At 43.3% G+C, this 21,462-nt stretch overlaps 1 protein-coding gene across 1 annotated transcript in view; it reads right to left on the bottom strand.

Annotated features, from left to right (window-relative positions):
- The window catches only part of LOC107186231 (glutamate receptor ionotropic, kainate 2), a 178,409-nt gene that overhangs the window by 51,581 nt on the left and 105,366 nt on the right, over positions 1 to 21,462 (bottom strand). The window contains exon 5 of the mRNA XM_015574057.1: positions 2,028 to 2,169. Within this exon, the coding sequence (XP_015429543.1) occupies positions 2,028 to 2,169 (142 nt within the window). The remainder of the gene's footprint in view (positions 1 to 2,027; positions 2,170 to 21,462) is intronic.

Here is a 21,462-nt window from a genome sequence, read left to right as displayed (position 1 = left end):
GGGACACGTTCGCGCAACACGATACGTCGATCCATCTTTCAGGAACTTTATTCACGTGTACCTGGCGCACTTTCGGGCTGCGAGGAGAAAAGTTGAAAAAGAAAGGATATCGAGGGACGATCGGCGATATTGCAAGGATCGCGCCCCCAAGCCATTCTGGAACAACACGTACGACGATTTCTCCCGCCCGTTTCGTCCCCCTCGTCGATCCTCCTCCCACGAATTCGGATCACAGAAATCCGTGCAGACTGCTCGGAACCTCGAGGATATTCTCTTTGCGCGAACAACGACAAAGGGGACCGGTCCCTTACGTACATTAATGCAGGAACGTGATCGAGGAAATCGATGGAGGAACGGAGGAACTTTGTTACAGGTAAACACGCACACACAGGTGCAACGACGGGGACACCTTGAATTTGCATCGTTGTGAAAACGGGTTTCATGTTACACGGTCTTCTGCTTTAATGGATTGTCTCAAACTGACGACTGATTTCGTGTAGAAGTAAAGTGGACTGAAATCTCCACGGATTAAAGGATTCTGCGTTCAATTTAGAAACAAGAAACTTTTAATGTGTTATTGCTCATTGTGTTTTTGCCGATGCTCGTTTGCAATTCCCATTATATCTGATAGCCAAATAAATCCCCACAACGAAATTTACAGAAATCTGTGTCAAACAAACGATTCTTTTCTTCGTTAATTTTTGTAACGACCACGGAAGAACATGAAACATCTAAGAAATTCCATGAAAATAATTACCTCACTGTGTTTTATACCCGGGAAAGAATCCGCGCCCCATTTACAACCGGTTTACATTTATTATTAAAACGATTATCTGAATTTTTAAACAATTACAAAGTTACATAAACTTCTATGACGTTTAATTTCAATAAAATTACTTCTCGATGCTTTACAGACGAGCAAAGAATCTGCATCTCATTCGCAACCGGTTCAATTTATTATTAAAACAATTATTTGAACTTTAAAACAATTATTTTCCTTATCAGGCTTTGCTAACGACTTCGGAGCAGCATAAAACTTGCAAGAAATTTCATTTCAATAATTGCTTCACGGTGTTTCACACTCAAGCAAAGAATATGCGCCCTTATTCACAACCGGTTTATACTTTTTCCTATGCACTTTCCTTCCATCCATCTCGTTTCTAAGTTGTTTAATCATCAAATAAATTAAACGAATCAGATCTCTCCTCTCTTTATGCCCCGTGGGTACTGTTTAAAACCAACATCCATTTCGTTCTCTCTCCTGGCGTTGAAAGATCGTCCGTGAACGAGAAAATAATACCGCGGCGTGGAGAACGTATTCAATAAGACCGCACGCGCAATATTTTCCCTCGGCCGTCGGTCCTGTATTCTTTCCCCCTTGGGGAGGGTGGAACACCCAGCGGTGGAACGAACAGGCCGCGTAATTCAAGTCTAATAAAACCGTGGGCTGCGTTCATCGCGTTACACAAGTGTACCTATGTATGTCGGCCGTGTTCTCGCCTGAAAGTTCCATTAAAGCCACGGCAAGTGAGCCCCCGCAGCCTCACATTCGACTCCTGTTAACGTTGATTCGAACGACGAAGGGCCACAGACAAACGATAGGCGGAAGCCAATCTACTCGACAGCCAGACTTTTTCAGCGTTCGATTATCGATTCCTTCGCGCGATTCTTATCGATAACTAGCCGTTTCCCGCGGCTAGGATATGAACCCTTTCTTTATATCACACTGTATAATAATTTCTTCAGGCTCCTCATGCCCAGCCACTTATCGATTTCGATCACGAGCATCCTGTGTCGACCGTGGCGGAAAAACCGCTTCAAGAAAAAGAGCGACAGTGCGATAAACGGGACGTCCAACCCTATTTGGAAAAATTAGTTTATGTACGTAACCCCGCGGGACATGACGGTTCTAATTTCAGGTAGCTAGAGTAGACAGGACCTTATCGTTCACGAGCGAAGAAAGACCGTCCAGGGGACACGATACGTGGGGGTCGTTAATTACATTCCCATTTAATTAAAAGACTCACCAGAGAGGTGATGAGGTAACTGTGATAGTCGCTCATCATCCCTATTTGCTGCGCCTGCTTCAACACGTCGTAAATCCTCTCGGTGGAGCAATCCAGCACGATGTGCGACTCCGCCGAGTTCTTTATCTGCTTCAGCAACGGCCTGGAACAGAAAGAGGCGAAGGTTCGTGTATATTCGTACGCGCGATAAAGCTTCTCCCTTGGGGAGGAAATAGGCGTTTACGTGCACCCGTTGAAGGTTCACGCACGATGTATCCGGTATTGCTTTTAATAAATACAGTGTTATTATATTGAAGACCGGTGAATTTTTTAATTAAGTTTACATTTGTAAGGGAGATAGGAAAACAGTGTTTTTACGAAATTAAAGTGATCATTCGGTATAATCTATGGAATGAATGCTCCGTTGCACGCGACGAATACGTTCTGTGCTCTCTTTTTCTGATAAAGATCATCTGAATCGAAATCTTTTATTCCACACCGGTGTGGTTTACCGATATAAATGTAATATCCTCAATTAAGTCAGACCTGGCAATCATCCTCCACCACTAGTCGGTCAATCCAGGACATCGATCGTTGCGCTGACAACGAAATCGAACAAAATCGTACAAAATCGGATCGACGCACCCTCTGCACTTCATGAAGAATTTATAACAAACCCCACTCACCGGCCGATAAACCGCCCGCGAGGCTCAACAATTCACCGGGCGTCGCTTGAATAATTTTCAACAATGTCCATAGACTCGACACATCGATCCTCCGTAAATGGTTCGAATTCACCGCCTATCGAAATCCGATTACCGGCGAACGCGTCGTTGCATCATGATGCGCAGCAAGGCTGGTATGCAAGACCGCCATCAGAGGTGATACGTGGGTGAAAATATATCAGAAAAAAATCAGTAAAAAATGATTCGGATCGATGGTCAGATTATGAATAAAACGTTCAGAGGTGACTTTTCGTCGGGCCTTTTCACACTCGTTCGTTCGCCAATTGCCCCCTCCCCCTGCCCCGCCCAGAGGGACGTGTAATTTCCAATTCCGGAGATACATTCTCTGGGCAGCGTGGTGGTGGTGTTTCTCTGATCAAAAATTCATATCGCGAGGCAACGGCGCACCGTCTCTGCTGTTGCTAGCTCGGCCTCGTCTTCCCCTCATCCAACATGCACGATAATGCGAATCTCCTTATGCGTCCGCTGGAAGTTGGACTGCCGCTCATTGCGAGAATTTTTCATACGGTATCGTGCATAATTCACCGGAAAGTCTCTTTTACGCGCGTCGTTCTGACGCATCCCACGGTCTTCTTAGGGTGCCTCGCGTTAGATCGTAGCAGCCCAACCTTCCCCAGCCCCTCCAACCCCTCGTTCTTCCTCCTGTTTCCGCGCTTTCGTCGAATTTCCGCGTGGAACAATGAAACGCGTACGTGCCGCCGCCAGAAACAACGAGGAGTTACATCGCCTAGGACCCACGGGCGCGAAGGGACGCATATAAAAGCGCCGCTTCCGCTTTTATCGCGTGGAAACTGTCCGTTGGAGAATTCTTCATGATTGGCCGGATTTATAGGGGTTGTATCGCGCGCGCGCGCGCAAGCAAGCCCCGGTAAGCTGGATTTATTATCACGGAATGGAGCCGCCGGGACAGCTCCCAGTGACTGAACCTGGTGCTTGGTCTTTTGTCGAATTTGAGAACTATTAGCACGGACGCTTGGATGTTTGAATTGAAGAGGAGGCGATAAATCTGGCGGAGGTCTCTTTTCCTCTCGGTGATGGTTTGGAACGAGGGCTTCTATAATGGCGTAATGGCTTGGCTGTTGTCGATGTCCTCGCATTAGGTGTCATTGTTGTGAGTCTATTATTGACTGGCGAGTCGATAATACAGTTATGACAATAGATCTTTTATGACCTACAATTTTGGGCCTTCTACGATCATCATCTTTGTATACAGGGTGATGGACGTAGAGGACCGAAAGCTTACAATTATCTTCCTTTCTGAACTATAAATGCGGAATGACGTCGAAAACTGTGTTTTTGAAGGCCTGTTTACAAACAATCCAAATCTAGACATAGAAATACGGCTTGTAGTCCCGATATTCGTGATATTAATTTTGTACATAATACCAATACTATAGACAGTGTTAGGTACAATAACTGCGGTTATACTGTGAATCTTGGCTTCTTCTTCATTTTTCATTTCCTACCTTTTTCTGTGTTTAACGTAGCTGTAATAAGTCCAATACAGACTTACTATTATCCTGTCAAACGTGCACCTGAATTAAATCCTCCTAAGAGGGTTAACACTTTAGCGCCCGATTCTTGATCTGTAAACTGATGCACCTATGTCTGGGACATAGGGCTCAAGAACGAAAGTAGGGAAACTTCTCCGTAATTGGTTACTAAATGCAGTAGCATATCGCGATGTCCGAGGATTCGTCCAAGCAACTAACGACATCTCTTCTCCCTGGATCGTCTACGACCTACGTGGTTCCTGCGCACCTACAAAAACCCCACGCCTTCAGTCCCTCGTCTATAACATTGTTCTACAACAATGGGCGCCAACGTGTTAAAGAGGTACAATCTGTACATCAATTCTAAAACGTACGAGCGTACTTTAACCCAGATCAACGACAGGACCGTCGCGAATACAGAACCCTAGAGCGCAACGTGAACCAGAGACAGTCTTCTCAATTTCCTTTTGCCCCTGTCACGGAATATCTCGAAGAGCTCTTGGCCAGAAGAGATTCGGCAATTACGCGAATTCCACGGGTTCGGGTACTTCGCCGGTATTGTCACGGGCGGGTCGAGTCTCTTATTTCGCGTGGCCGCCAGCAGAGCGGCGCGTCGGGGCGGTAGCCGTAGGAATTCCCTTTGATCCCTCTGCCACGAACAGTCCGCGATCGTCTGGCGTCACGGCGCCGCAGCGTGGCGTTTCTTTAAAAATGCAGATCCACTTTGTGACGCTCGGTTCCCCGTTTAAGCACGCCATCTGCACACGCCGATACAGTCCAGCCAGCACGGTCCTCCCGTTGCTTCTTTATTCAGAAGCGGTTTCGCGCCACTTCTGACGAATCCTCTAGCAGGTCTGGCGCAACGTTGCCGAACAGCTCCGTGGCTCTAGCAACTGTCACGAACGTGGCTGGGAACGATGTTTAGATAACCTTCTGGTTACGGGTGGGTACGAGACAATTCACGGGACCACTAGGTGATAGTCAGCCTGAGGCCTACACAATGTATCCACGGATCATCCCCGGTTTACGGGCACTCGTAAACCAACGCCTTCGTGACAGCCAGCCTGGATACCCCCAGGATAAACGAAAGGCCGAAGAAGACCCTCGTTCCCGGGCTGGAGAAGTTTTAAGGACTCGTCAGATACCGAGCTGGGGGTAATCGAACATCGCGCCTCGGTTCTGACAGCGGGGCTTACTTGACGCGATACCCCGGGAACAACGGGTGTAAAGTTTGGATTGGGAATGATAAGGGATCGATACAACCTTACCAGAGAACGAACCAGTTCCAGGATCGTCCGTTTTTCCTACGGGGGTCTGTTCTTTCTACGTGGATCCCTCCACTTCCCTTGGCCTCTTTACTGTTCCGCCTTAACTTAATACCATCATCGAAACTCTATTCTCAAAAGGCTCGAACGGTCCAGCGTAAGCCGAGCAACTCTCTTATTTCTTTTCCTTCTCTTCTTCCTTCGCCTCCCTCTTTCTCTCTCCACTGTGCCACTTTACTTGGCTCGTCACCGTTCTAGATGGCTTTCGAGATACCTCCAGAGATAGTCGCTCTCTTGGGAGGATAGGCTGCTGCGACCGAAAGATACTGGCTCCGCTTGAAGGATCGAAGATTTGCAACTAGCTGGATGAACTCTCGACGATGCTCGCGGTACAGACGAGATAAAAGATGGATGGAGCCTCGGGCAACGGGTTCCACATCGGTAATCAACGTGTTCGTTACAATGTGACTAATGAGATCCTCGGTTGTGTATTGAGATTGATGGTCGTTCGTGGGAAAATGATGTCGCTTTGCGGCCCTAGATTTATTATTGGATGATGGACTGTGGTATATCGATATGCTACGTGCCATTTAAGGGACATGGGATCTGACTTGTATAAAGTCTGATTTATGGAACTGGTTTGTTTTCGAATGTCTTGATTATTTCACTCGGTATCTTTCACACGTTTGATAGACGGAAGAAGTGTGGGAATGAAATTGTTTTGTTCTTGTCTAAATCAGGATGTTCGTTTAAGGAGTGTTGGAGATTGAAGAGGGATTCTGTAGTGAAATGTTTTAATACCAGAAACCCGAGACCACGGATTGTTAATAAAAGAGTATAATTATTGTCAGAATTGTTAAATTTACGATAGTAGTAAGAAAGTAACGGCCACATAAATTGATATCAAAGACAGTCTGCGGAGCGTAAGTATTAACGACTCCCGGATAGCGAGAATCGATACCGAGCACTTTTATGGTCGAGGGTTACGATCGAGAAGATTCCAGTGTTATACTGATACTCGTGGTTTCGAATCTGTAGACGCTATGTCTTGAATGTTCGATGGATTGTGAAATAATAAAAGTGATAAAGATCATCATTGAAAGTTCCTTGGCTCATAGGGAATCACGGTGTCGCGTACCTCTGTGTTTGTAACAATTGAATCTCAGGATGCTAGAGATGAGCTCTACCTGTTACAAACACGAAACTCTAAGGATCTTTCAATCTTCAGAGTAAATACAGATTTATTCTTCGAGTCGTGTACGAGCACCAATGATGACGCCTAAATCCCCAGAGTTAATAATGATGTCATCTTTGGAACATCGAGATACGACAGAGTACAAATGACTTCGATCATTTTAACAATCTATAGAATAATAAAAGAAAAAAGTCACTAGAGACATTTTTATTAATTACGCGGACGTAGAATCGACAATTACGGAATGTTAAATACAGGGTGGTACAATCGTACAGGAGGTCATTCTACGGTATACTAAATCTCTTATTTTTGCACGGTAGAATATCCTCCTGTCCAGTTTTACCACCCGTCCCGCCCCATTATTGTGTACAAGTATTACCATATTATTCTGAGGTTAAGAACCCACATACATAATCCTTCGTGTGTCAACATACCAACTACGATAACTTTACGAATATTAAAAGTCAACATAAATAAACCCTTCAAATATTTATGTTCACTGCTCTTAGCCGTTAAATGTTTACTGTGATCATTACAATTCTCTCGAGAACGAATTACAATGCATTTCGGGATCTTGGACGTCTATACCAACGATCGTTCTATAGGTACGAATTGTAGGCGCTGCTAAACAGATTCTGGTACTATATATAGTCGAACCGTAGAAACTCGGCCAGACAGCTTGTCCGACAATTTGAAATTCATTTTGTTCCCGTTGGTAAACTTCCGTAGTTACGGGTAAAAGTTATATTCGGCCGTGGAATTGCGCCTGATATTTCTCTCGCTTAAAAACAATCGTTTGAAACGAACGGATTCCCCGTTCCCATCGTTTCCCATGGAAGTGAACATCTTTACGAGGCGGCAGTGTCTACGGTCGATTGTACTTGTTCGAGCGTTAGGAACCGATTTTCATTAATATAATGCGAAATTTCGAGAGGTACGGTCGCGTCCGTCCGGAAATGGGGAGTTCAATTTTACGTAATGGAAGACACCGGAGCCAGAACAACAGTTAATCGGTTTCAACTGTCGGCTGATCGGTGATGTACGGTCTCTGCGGTGACATTTAAGGGTCCCTTTTTCCTCATTCTCTTTCTTCACGACTACGTTGGAACGCGGCCATAAGTAATTCCCGTGAATGTATACGGAGGAACTAAGCGTTCGCTAATTTTTCCGAACCATTGGAGAAAAGTATTTCGCGATTTTCTACCGTACAGCGTTCGCTGTATTAGCAAAGGAATGTATTTGAGAAGAAATCCTTTCAATCTTTTACAACGTTGAGAATATTGAGTATTTATATTCATGCATTCTTACGTTTATGAATATTAGGACTCTTATCTGTTTGAAATACTTGAAGAAGTATCATGAAATTATTTTGTATTGAATAAATATTTGATAGGAATCTTCATTTTATCTGAGTATAAGATAATGAAAGTAGTGCAGAATATGTCACTGTTATTACCTATTACAATTTATCCTTGATGTGGGTGCATCAAGAGTTTATTTGTATTATATATTTTTAAAAAGATATTTTGAAATAACAGCTTAGCTGAAATCTTTTGACAACCAATGTACATACTTTAAAATGCAATTATACTTCTTTTTGAAGAACAAAATATTTAATGAATATTCATGAACAAATACGTTATACAGGGAAACACGTTTGTTCGTATTTTCCCAGTATATTTGAATACAGACAAACACGTCACGAGTTAATTAACTCCTTTGACATTGGAGCACTTCATTCGAGGAATTTTTTACTGGGAGAATGGTGTTTCAGTGTGGAATCCGCTGCATTAAAGTTGTCAACGCGTCGGTAATAATAAAGCTCCCCCCAGGGCAAGGGAGTTTTCGAATTAATACGAGACGATCGCGAAACAAATAAAAACGGGAGGAACGATTCCTTCCTCCACTTGAATCGTTTTAATTCCGATCGATCGGTCGTCCAAACGGTTTCGTGGTCTCTCCCATTGATATGACGAGCTCCTCTCTGGTATCCTCTCGAGAAGAGTCTTTACGGCGGGAGGAAGGGTCCGCGTAAAATAACCAGCCTTAATTATCGAGGATGAAACCTCGTGAAGGAGCACTTTCATATTTAGCGCACTTCCCTTCGGGACTCGAGTACTTCATGTAAAAAAAAAAAACGAACGTAAAGGACCCCGGAGCAAGCTAAAAGACCGAGTAAACTGCTCCCTTAGGTATCAATTCGTCAACTTCTCTTTGCGAAAGTAATGGAAAAGTTTCGTGACATTGACAACGACTGCATTTACACTGCCTTAGAATGTATCGGACCTTTGGTAAACATTGATCGAACCTGGGCAAAATTACATTTAAAAGTGTACTCAATTTTTGCGTCATTTGTATATTACAGAGGGTAGTCGTATTTTGTTTAACTCGAATCACTTTTCGGAGTTCACAGACATTTTATCTTTTTTACAGTGAGTATTCATAAGTGAATCGTTTTCAGTTTACAAGCATCTACAAAATAAAAATTTACATTTAGAAAACAAGTACTGGTAAAAGTAGCTTCTAAAGCCTTTAATTCATTCTTCAGATTACTTACCTTTTATTAGTGTTACACTGAATTGTTATTTTGTAATAAGAATTAGATGAATGTATGATATGTATATCTCGCCCCATAATAAATCGCCAAACTGCCACGTACCGGTCAGTCACCGCGACAGGAAGCCTATTTTTCGCAATAAAGGAAGAAAACGCACACGTGTCGTTTTCTTTTCAATTAGCGTGTTTGCCTAGAATTACCATCAAGTACCATTAACGATGCACGTCTTGATAGTGGACGTTCCTTTCTTTCTCTCTCTCTCTCTCTCTCTCTCTCTCTCTCTCTCTCTTCTTATCGATGCCGATATCTTGCGAACAAATTTATGCACAACTCGATTCCCCGTTAAATGAGCCGTGCGATATAAGATTCTCGAGTACCCAGGAACGCTGACCGGGGGAGAGTGTCTCTAACATCGCGTCGGCATCTCGCATGCTTGTCGATGGAAACTTAATTTCCGGTCCCGGCCGTTCGCTAAATACGACTTGGCGCCCGCGCGCACGTATGGGTGCCCATGAGCTCATCTATTTACGCGGGACTATTTGACGATTAACGATTACTAACGCCGGCACTTAAGATCGAAGTAAATCCGTCGCTGGAAAGGAAATACACGGTGAAACCAATTGCACGTCCATTTGCGTCGTCCAGAAGCGGCGGGAAAATTATCGCGGAAATTAATTGGACTGCCTGTCGATGTTAAAGTATGGTGTTCCATTAAAATTTTCTTCACACCAAGCTCGAGATTTACCATTTCAATCTATTCTTCCGCGTCAAGGGATGTCTCGTACTTCCGGGATTGTAACGTTTAAGGGACTTTGTTTCCTTTGTCATAAATTATAATAACACCCTGGGTACATGGTGTTGAGAAACAAAACGGTGTTGAAGTTAATGTGATTAGACACTGATTAAGGTAACAGTTTCCCTTTGTACATGTTTGAAAGTATATTTAGCACATTAAATATCGTTGAAACAGCAGTGACGTTTAGTTTTCCTTTGAAACAATGCCGGTTAAAGATGATTGAAATGGGGGTCAGTTGAGGATGGAAGATGTCGCGATCAAGACGAGTCGAGATTGTTCGGAACTCAATTTTAGTGTTAAATGAAGCAGAAAATGGGGAAACAAGGAATTCTACAATTTTCAATGTAATAGATATCTATGTATTTTAATATAAATGCACAAATCAGCCATGATCCATACTGTTTCACCAATTTTGTCCATCCGTATCATTATAGTTCACCTACATTGTCACCACGTCTCAAATAAAATCCACTTTTCGCACATTATGTACTATGCAGAAATAAGAAGTTGGCTAGCAGAAGGAACACTAGTCTGAATTATAGATCATATCAGAAAACATGTCAGGTAAAAGTAGTAGACTAAGACAAGGAGCATCTCTTATACTGCACTACTGTTTTCGTGCGACAAACGATTGAATTGAAAATTGAAACGTGCCTTGATCATTTTTTATCAATAAAGACTAAAAAAAAAATGTAGTTTGTATTTTGAACGCTAAAGGACTGTTTATGAAAAATTTAAGAAATCTCTTAATCACTTCGCACAGATTATTTTTTTATTAATTGGAACTATTTTATGGAGACGGTAGGAAATATATTAAAAAATTGAAAGTAATCGCAAAAAAACTGGGCACATCAAGTGAGTCAGAGCGTAAACGCGAGAAATCCGACGAATTTCAAAGTAACGCCACAGACGTCACAGAGTGTTGACCATTGGTCTGCAGGAGCACCACAGACTTACGCAGAGCGAGGTGAAGTACCACCTCAATTGCCCCTGGCGCCTTCGCGCTAGCCAACTTCTCATCTCTGCATAGTACATCACAAACACCTGAGTAAACAGCTGTTCTGCCCCCCGTGCGAATCAAGAGACAGTGAACACGTTAATGGATAAAATCAACGTTTCCGTATATTTACAAACATTCAGCAAATACCACCCGTACGACAGTCGCTGGGCTCCGTCCTCTATCTCGTTTTTCCTCTGTTTCGCCTCTCGGCGACTCGTTCATTGAATGAACACGCTGCGCCAGCCGAAAACGCGAAAACATGGAAACGGCGGTGAAGAAAAATAAAGAGTAACCGGTACTCGCGTTAGCCACCCTTGATACGCCCAGCCCCTCCGGAGGGATGAAGAGAATCACTGCGTCAGTTACAGCGAAGTCGCGTAGGCTGTGCCTTTCCTCCCGCAAAATCCCCCTGGGGAAGCTCTGCGACGGCAAATCGACGGAATTTTTCTAAGGTCATACGACCAAAAGAACTATATATTCTTCCAGTCGGGGGGGATTTGCACGAAGGAGTTGCACACGCACACGCATCGTGAACGACGTACACGTGGAATAAAAGTTGGTTGCGAGCTTTACTCGCGAAATTCTGATTGCTCGTCAGAGGAAAAGCTGGGTCTAAGTGAATGTGTACAGATAGAATTGGACTCGTTAAGCTTAAGTCCTGTTCGGGAAATGCTTTCAGTCTACTTCTGTCCCTCGTGAGTTACCTCTGTATGTTACGAAACACCGTGGTATCTTTTATTAGTCCTTGTGTTATACTGTAGCATGGATTTTATGGCATATTCACGCCAGGCCAATTGAAAAGCATCAAGTTTTAAACTGTGAATCGTATAGCTCTGGGTGAATCTTCTACAGAGAGAGAGAACCCATTGAAATTCATTTACGATGAACCGGCTGAGGGATTAATTCCTGGGATCGCTTAAGTATCTTCGGTAGAACTCTATTCCTGGGAGCCTTCCGTATCCTAATTCCTGAATTGTCTTACTCTGGAACCGATCAGCACTTAGTGCAAAATATCTACAGTCAGTATATATAAAATTATATAAACGGATAATAATTAAAGGGCCACCAGACATTCGCATAAGTATGCTACGATCTATTAGATTCCAAACGTAACTGTAACTTTCCATTTTCAAATTCTAGTTCACCCAAGTAATGGCAAAAGAATTTTATCCCGGCAATTAAACGGATTGTCAGTTCGCAAATAAAAACCAGATTTTTTATCTAACAAAAGAAATTCCTCAAGACAGTCGAGAAAAGTATGAACAGAATGATTTGCATAGGCTCAGATCTAAGGTTCGGTTTCAAAGGGTAATATCTGATATTCCACAAAACTTAACCTAATTGTACTCATTTCTTATTTTTGCTTCTCTATTCGTTACTTTTCTACCTTCCCCTTATTATAAATTCAACATGTAACAAACGTATCATCACTGTTCTACATCCTTATTATCCGTCCACAAGAAGTCTGTCCAAACACATCTTACCAAAGTGATCAATGTCCACGATGCAACCCCGACGTTCATTTCACTGTCATGTGTATTTAAGTAACAAGTAACCCCCGTAGATTAGTAGATCCGCGTTAAATCACACCGCCGCGTGATCACGGGTAAAATGCAGGGTTTACAGGGTTACGATAACAAAAAAATCCTCATTCGAGGGAACCCACGATTACCCTGGCGTCGTAATAATAAATCGAGCACGGTGATGGAACGTCTCGCGTGCGAGCTGAAGAATGCTCGGCTCGAAAATTAAGACGACGCGAGGAGGAACGATAAAAGGCGCGTGGAAAGAAAGAGACGAACGCCGCGCGAATCGTAGAAAACGACGAGGACGAGCTGAAGAAATGCGAGGAAAAAAGGGAGACGTATGTATGTACGTGGGGCAGTAATAAAAGGAAACCGTATTCCGTAAGCGCTATCTCGAAAGTTTCTTCCCGCAGGTGTACGTACAAGACGCGCGGGGGAACAAATTTTCTCGCGTCCCCCACAATTTTAAGGCGGCGACCACGCGCAACCAAGATAAATATCCCGTTTTCCCACGTGAGAACGTCCCGCTGCGGGGGAGGGATTTTATTTGCTCGAATCGTGGAGTTTTATTCGCGAACGGGAACTTCGAGCTCCCCTGGTGATGCTCGATGAGTATAAAGCGAAAGCAAGACAAGTAGACTGTCCGTTTGATCGCTACACGAAACCTGCGGTGTCTCGAATGGTTCAGATAGAGATTTGCGGAAGTGCCTCAGTGACGATCGATTTCTAGCCTGTTCGACGGGGAATATTTGTGTATTTATAGTTAGTGAGATATTCGTGTCAGTGATTAGTATTTTGGTGTAAGTGGCAGAATAATGGAGTATTTGTCTTATTTAATGTTACATCGATTTATATTAATATTATGAATGAATTTTTGTGAATTGGCCAGGAAATAAGCAATGACATGGAGGTATTACTTTCATAGTGAGAATTCATTTAATTAAGTTTGGATGTTGCTTTCAATTGTCAATAAATTAAATCTAGAGCCAAGACTCTGGGCATCAACACCTCCGTTTCTAATGTCCTGGTCCAATGCTTGATTGTAGCTACTGACGTCTCGTAAAGTCATATATCGTTGACCATTGCAACTGCCTCGTTAGACACTTCTAACCCTCTACGCACCATTGTTCCCTCTGAAGGGATAAAATATATGATGGATTAAAACATTCCAAGCGCAAAGGGTTAATATTTCGGAAACGGAGGAGCCTTTACAAAAATTCTCTGCAAGGAAAACTCGAATACAACTAGACAAGGCAGACTCACCTTGCACACTACACTGTACAGTAAATCCTCGATGAGTATTCGAAGGTTCCTCGGCACTGACAAGGAGAGGTCCCCAGGTGAAACGTTGACTTTTTAATGAGGTTCAGCACAGGCAGAAGCCGCATATGGCCGTTAGTTTATGAAATATTTAATGTTCATTGCCGAGCAGCCATCGGACACTCACCGAGGATTTACTGTATTTCCTTATATTTATATTCGATTGAAATAAATTACAGATTTATAATTCTACGTTACTTGCGGCTATGCGTTCACGATAGTATATTAGATAGAACTACATCGTCGTAAAGTTTCTTTCCGTGTGAAACTTGAACGCAGACCCGCGATATCGAATCGTCAAACAGTTTACACGGGACGGGGGGATTCGATCGGCGAGAAATCTGGGCCGACACGGAACAGGGATAAGAGGGGCCGAAAAATCGCGAGAACGATTTGAAAGTCAAATCCGTGTAATGGCATTCAAAGGGCATCACGCGAATCAAGCCCCGGGGTCGGGAACCCGAGGAAGCTGTTTTCCTCGGCTTGAAATTACAATACCTCGAGCGGCGCGAAAGCGGATTACCATTCGTAATCGGGCAAGAAAAATATGAACCGGCCGGATGGGGACCACGAGTCACTTGCGCGAAAGTAATGTTATTATTCGGCACTCGTTATCTCGTGAATTCCTGGCACGGTGTTAAGAAGAACGAACTCTCGCGGTATTTCCAAGGGGCCGAAAGGGTGTAACGTAACTCTTGCCGATCCTGGACCGAGGCGGTCGACGCCCGCACGCGTTAACCGGATTCTTCCTTCCCTTTGTTTTTTCCCCCACAGCCGGGTGACCAAAACCCGCGGAACGAGGGGCCGCGTTTTTAGACGCGGCGAGAAAGAAATTTAGGTCGACCGTATGCTGGGTTTTTTCGTTACTTGAACCACTCGGTCGGCGATTTCGCTTGAAGAAATTTTTCGAGAACGATTTGAAACTTTTAACGGGTTGAATGGCGCACAGCTTTTACTCGTGGGGCGGTATCGTGATAAAATACTTCTGTGTAGGTCATTGTTATGAATTGCATAGGTATTAACTTGTTATTAGACTTCATCACTTATTACTTTCATTCTTATTTTACTAGCAATTATATTTGTAAAACGTTGTTCATTATTACTTTAATAGTAATTATACAGTAATGTCTCGATGAGTGCAACATACTCGGGTCTACTTCGGAGCATTCATGGGAAGGCGAAAAGGTCTTCCTATCGAATCTATTTTTCTTTGAAACCTCTTACTACTATATCACTACCCTTGTACTCCCTCTGAAGGTCACTCAGGGTGGTGACCTTGAAAACATATATCAAGGTCAGGGTCATAGAACATATTATCGCGAATATCTCGAAAACTAAAGCCAAGCAGTGGTAACACATTTAAGAAATGTTATTCAGAATCACGACCTTGACAACATATTTCAAGGTCAGCCAAATCGGTGAGGAATCGTTAAAGTAAATAATTGCCTTGCATTATATCGTGTAACTGCAGCATACCTATCGTCTGCCATCAGCACACAAACTGGAACCGTAAGAAAGCATCTGTACGAGAATTGTTTTCGTCTTGATTGTTCGTACAAGACGGGCAATTGCACTCATGGCCGGTTAAAATATGCGAGCGAAGAAATGTCGGTAACAATATATTCGCCATAAACCTCGGCTACGTGACTGTACCCCGCACGCATATATTCAAGGGCAGAGGTGGGGCACGTGGATTCCGTATTCAAAGGCCTTATCCTCTAAAAAATAACCGCACGCATTCACACGGTGTATTTATACGATGCACTTTGTCACCGGCTCGGCGACCCAGTAGTTATGCCATAGTTAAGCGGAGGCACGTGCACGCGCATAAAGACGACTCGGGGACCCAGGCCCTCCCCGTTTGCCCGTTTATCACGAGCGACTCGAGGGACAGAAGGAACTCTGACAAATATCAAATGCCCGCGTTACCGTGGCACACTAACAGCCGCTGGAATCAATTGTAAGGAAATTATTGCGACCGACGACCGGGTGTGAGTTAAACTTCCCTGCAATTTACGGCTCGGCGACCACGAGCTTCCCTAGACGGGTGTCGGGACTTCTCGAAGAAAGACGAAGTTGACGAAGGGGTTAGAGTACATTATGAAAGATATTCCAGTTGAGTTGAAAGTTAGGAGTTGGGGCAATCGGGTCTCGAAAGTGTTTCAGTAGATCGTATAATGCATCTATTGGGTTTCAGTAGAGTAGAGCCTGAATGATCGGAACTGATAAGCAGACAAAGGTGCAAAAATAGTGACATAATAGAACGAAGTGAAATTTCACATATTTTAAGCATAATGATAGAAATGAACCAGAAAAAGGACACGTTGTTTGTGGCTCCTATATCTTTTTAGCCGATAAATCGCATACATGTTTTAACACACGTGATTCTGTGGAATCCCTTTGTGCCTCGAATCATCTAAGCCCGTTTCAAGGACATTATAATGGTACAATGATCGCGTAGAGTATAATTTTTAGAATTTGTGTTGATTAGATATTTTTTACTCCACTTGCTAAGTACTATCAGCACTTAAAGTCTTAGACCCTTTTTTTTAACACCCTGCATATACGTGACAGCATCAGAACATTGCGTGGAATACACACAAAGTCTGAAATACAATGTTCGGATAATAGAACCCTCCAATGAAAGAATATTTGTTTATCAGAGAGTTCCGTTAATGGATGTCCGGATAATCAAGGTTCTACAGTAACTATAAATTGTTAGTAACTTCCCCTTCTCTAAAATAAACAATTAATATTAACTTTGAGATTTTTACTAATTATTATTCAAAGATTTCGTAACGTTCTGATCTCGAAACTTATTTCGAACTCCACCGAATAAAGATATCGTACCATAGAAATAACGTGCCACAAAAGTAGGTATGTCTTTTACCCAGAGTTTTCCGAGGGGAGTGTCGAGTAACTAAAATGAAGTTCCCTTGTCTTTCTGCGAAACCGAAAGAAAATGGCGCTTGTCACGGACGTAATATGCTGGCAGCCTGAAGAACGGTTCGCTGGAGCTCGTGTTACCAATTACTTCGCCAGAAAGTCGACGCTGTCGCTTACGGGTCGTTCAAAGAAATTTTTAGACGCGTGGGAAAGACGTAACGGATGAACGACGGAAAGAGTTTTTGAATTTACGGCGAAAATAACGTTTCAAAGGGGGTATTCTAAATGTTATATTATACAGGGTGTCTCCGAACTGGTGTTACAACCCGAAAGAATGTAATTCTACGTGCAAAAATAGGTCGCAATAAAACTCAAGATCACATTGATACCTCAAAGAAAAAAAATGCATTCTTTAAAATGCTACATGATTCATTAAAACGTTTTTTGATACAATATTAAGAATATTAAGAATACATATATTAAGAATTTCTTCTGCTTATTTGCTTCGACCGTAGGTTGAACTGGTGGTCGTTTTCTTTGTTTCAGGGCAGATGGTTATTTTCATGGAAGTATCGACAATGGTTTCGGGTGAAACAGAAAACAGTTCCTTCGGGAAAGTTTAGTATCGAACTCTCACTCATTCGCGTTATACATTTCGATATTCCTCTTCCCTCTCTAGTTCGTTCGTGATTTATGCTCGCGCTAAGAACGAGTTATATTCGCGCACTTCGTTCACAGGTTTCACCGTGAACACTTTGTCGGAAATAATTTGCGAAACTGCAAGCTCTGAAGACGCCCAGGTTGGCTCTCCGGGTACACTAAACGCAGGAAACTTGCTAACATTTCTTGACTTCTTATCGTCGTGAAAAGTGTAAGTCTTCCACCCGAAGTCATTCCTTCAGTCGAGGGAGAATTGTAAGAATCAAGTTGAAGTGATCGTTAAAAGATAAGTAATAACTCCAAGTTTTGACATATCAAAGTGACCTTGAGTTTTTTCAAGGTCAATCTTTTTTTTTAATACCATCATACTATAGGTTACTGAATTCATCTTTCCATCAACAACAACGTGGTCTTAAAAAAGGATGCATTGACCTTGAAGAAAACTCAAGGTCACCTTGATACCTAAAAAAAATAAGATACAAGAAAATCCAATTGTATCCATCCGATGCATCCCTTAAAATATCCTATACAATTCATTGAAACGTTTTCTGGTATAACCAATAGGTAACGACATATTTTAGATCGTAGTTCTTATTAACTCAGCCTGCATGGCACTGTTTTCAGACAGTATGAATAACTTGTCTGTTCCCTATCCACTTTCGACGTTCACCTAAGTCCCAATGCCTGGCCATCGACATTATTCTTACAGCGTACACACCGCACGAGAGGGTCTGGATTGGAGTAACCGAAGAGCTCCCAATGGACCACGAGCGCCGAAGCTACCGGAGAGGATAACTGGTTGCAGTCTGCCGAGCGTTTCGTCGAATATATCGAGCGCCCGTCGTGCTCGCTCGCGCGCCACCGGGCCCCGGCTATTGCACAATAAATATCGGCCCTCTCGACGAAAGTGGCAAAAAATTTATACAACTTCCGCGTCGACGCGACCCCCTGATTTTAACGACTTTCCGATAACGCGAGTTTCGATGCCGTACCAACTGGCAGATTTAATGAACCGACCCGCCCCGTCGATGGAAATATTGGTCCGATCGGAGATTCAATGAAGGTGAAACGACGCCTAGCTAGGGGGATGGAACACGGGGAATTTATGTTTACACGGTGAAGTTATGACCGTAGTTGATTTCAAGTGAATTTACAGCCGTCAAAGCGTGTATTTCTGGTGGTACGAATGCAGTGGAGCTTCGTAAAAGGGTGGAACGTGTGACACGACGGAATTATTGAACACGTCGAGGGTCGTCGGTTCAAGAATGCACCTGGACTGATGATTCCTGGACTCTGATGCTGGATACCTACATGAGAATAATTCAGAAGGGTTATATTCTTGAGAGTAATTCTCAAGCTTCAGTCCACTTTAGGACTTACCATCTAATTAGACGGGTAAAAATGATCGATGTTTTAACTTTTACTAAAAGTGTTACGTTGTAGAAATATATCTTGGAAGTTGCATATTGATATCTCACATATTAACGAAACTACTCAGCTTTGAAGGAAATAAGATCGCTAGTTTGAACGCTAAAAAAATGTACAGTTAAGAATATTATAGTTTATGGATCAATATTGACATATCACGGTCTCCGCGAACAGTCCCCAAGGGTTAACAGATCGAAATACAGGAAACTGGCGATACCTGCCTGCTGGATAAATACAGTAAATTCTTGATGAGTGTTCGAAGGCTCTCGGCACTTAACAGTAAATATTTCATAAACTAATGGCCGTATGAGGCTGAAACAAATATCATTGGCTTCAGAATTCCAAACTCTACCACCTTGCCACACCTCATTAAAAAGTCAGCGTTACACCTGGGGACCCCTCCGCGTCAGTGCCCAGGAGCCTTCGAGCACTCATAGAGGATTTACTATATCCCATAGGAATGTCTGTCGACTTCTATAGCCAATAATTGGTCGGATTACGTCCAGTGAACCTAGCTGCCAGAACATCCTGCATGCTATTAACTCTCGATAATTACCCGTTCCTAGAAACCACCTCTGGAGCCTCAAATTCGGGTAATTATCGCGAGTTTACTGTACTTCGCAACGACAACCAAAGTCCCCTAAAAAATCGATGACCCCCGCGTACCGACAAAATTTTCAACAGGTTGTATCGTCGATTCTTTGAGATTCGTAGCCACTTACGGCCGTTCCGTAACACCTGCGCGGACAACGTTCCGCCGGACACGGCCGTGTTCAAGATGTTTCGCGCGAAATGAGGTTTCCATCAGTTAGTTTGCAAATTTCCGAAAGTTACTTCCTCCTCGAGTTTCGTCCCGGCCGGATGGCAGAGTCGCCGCCGCCACTCGCGCTCTCAAACTCGCATTAACGCGATCGGGTCGGGCGAGGGTGAAACTTTTCCGGGCGGTGTTGTTCTCTCTAGTGTTCGAACTGGCAACGGCAAAGACATTCCTTCGATGGAACGGATGAAAGGCATTCTTCCTCCGTTCCTGTTCGTCCCTGGAACTGGCACATGTGCCACCATTGCAGCGCGATCATCGCGTACGGTTCTCGCGATGTGTATGTGTGTGTTCTCTCAGGGTGTCTTCTCTTATCAGAGTTGCGTGTCGAGGCAGTGTCTCGCGCGGAAAAGCGTCGATAACTACGGTCCATTCGGTCAGACGCGCGTACACTCGAGTGTGTCGAGCTCTGTATTCAACGGACCCGTCCAATGGGAACGGTTCCCTTTGAAACGGCTTTCTTGATAACGCGACAACTTCGCGGACGGTGGCTCGAGCGACAGTGAGCAACGAAATTGTCGGAGCTATGAGATAGTCAGGGCTTTGAGGTGTCTCGCTAAAGGAAGGAGATAATTGGACGTAGTATTACTGTTGACTTCTAAAGTCCAGTGGAGGTGTACGAACAATAAAATTAATTGTTGTATAATATTGGTTTGTACCGTATGAAATTGCTGTTCCTATCGATGTCTTGCAAAAGTAGTTTGCAGATAATTGAAATATGTACCGTGATGATAGTAGTAGCTTTCTTCAAACGAGATATTATCGGATACGTTCCATGTTCAGAGAAATTGGTGTTTCCAGATTGTTCGACTCCTTTGAACCCTGTAATTACCGATTCCTGATTAGGGAATGTTGAAGTAACAGAAAATAAAATAAATATAGTAATAGTTGGGCGTCTATGTTTAACTATACCGAGTGAACAGCTCATAGTTTTGGGTTCAAAATGATTCTAAATCTGCTGAGAAAGGACTGATCGACTGTTCCTTGAAGGTAACACCGTATCTACATTTGGGCAAGTTTCATTACGCTCATTCTACTTTTCGATATTACAAATAATTTACGTTTAAAGCTTACCATGAAACATTTTTTAAACAAAAGTTTTCATTATCATACGGAATCAAGAGTACTTATAGTCACGCCACATTACTTGAATTGCTTGCAATTTATCGCCCACCTGTCTTCTTTCCCGGACAAGGGCTCTATAGTGCCCCGTTTAGTCCCATCGTCCAGATTCCGAGTCATCAAAGAACGCGGACAGACAATGGGTTCAAAAAAAAATCCTCGGCGTCATCGCGAAGAAAGCCGACCTCGTTTCCACGGCGAGTCAAAGTAACGACAATCTGATGCATTGAAAACGAAAACTTCAAAGGGCTCGTTCTCAGTCTCCCACCTTGGCTACATTCTGTTTCCTGAATAATCGCATCCACGTCTGTCGTTATGTCTCGACGCGGTGGGTGAAACGCGTGCATACGTAATCGTGTTTGGTGATTGCGAGAGCTAACAAAATCGGGGCTACTGCTGCCAGGAGAACGTTTGTGTTTAATTCTGTATGGCTGAATTAGGGGAAAACGGTTTCGCACGACACGAAGAAAAGGTGTCCTTATTACGTCGCGAAATAAACCATTTGTTCCAGTTGAGGCAGACATAATAGTTTTGTAAAACAACGCTGTCCTTGGGTATGGTTTCGTAAATGAGCTCAAAGCCTTACGTTCGATGTAGATGGCAGTTAGTGACGTTCCACCTAGCATTTTCGTTGCTTTGGCAATA

Source organism: Dufourea novaeangliae, unplaced genomic scaffold (assembly GCF_001272555.1).
Source record: "Dufourea novaeangliae isolate 0120121106 unplaced genomic scaffold, ASM127255v1 scaffold14, whole genome shotgun sequence".
In the NCBI taxonomy this organism is placed as follows: Eukaryota; Metazoa; Arthropoda; class Insecta; order Hymenoptera; family Halictidae; genus Dufourea; species Dufourea novaeangliae.
Note: the sequence above shows the minus strand (reverse complement) of the source record. Positions and strands in the feature narration are given on the sequence as shown.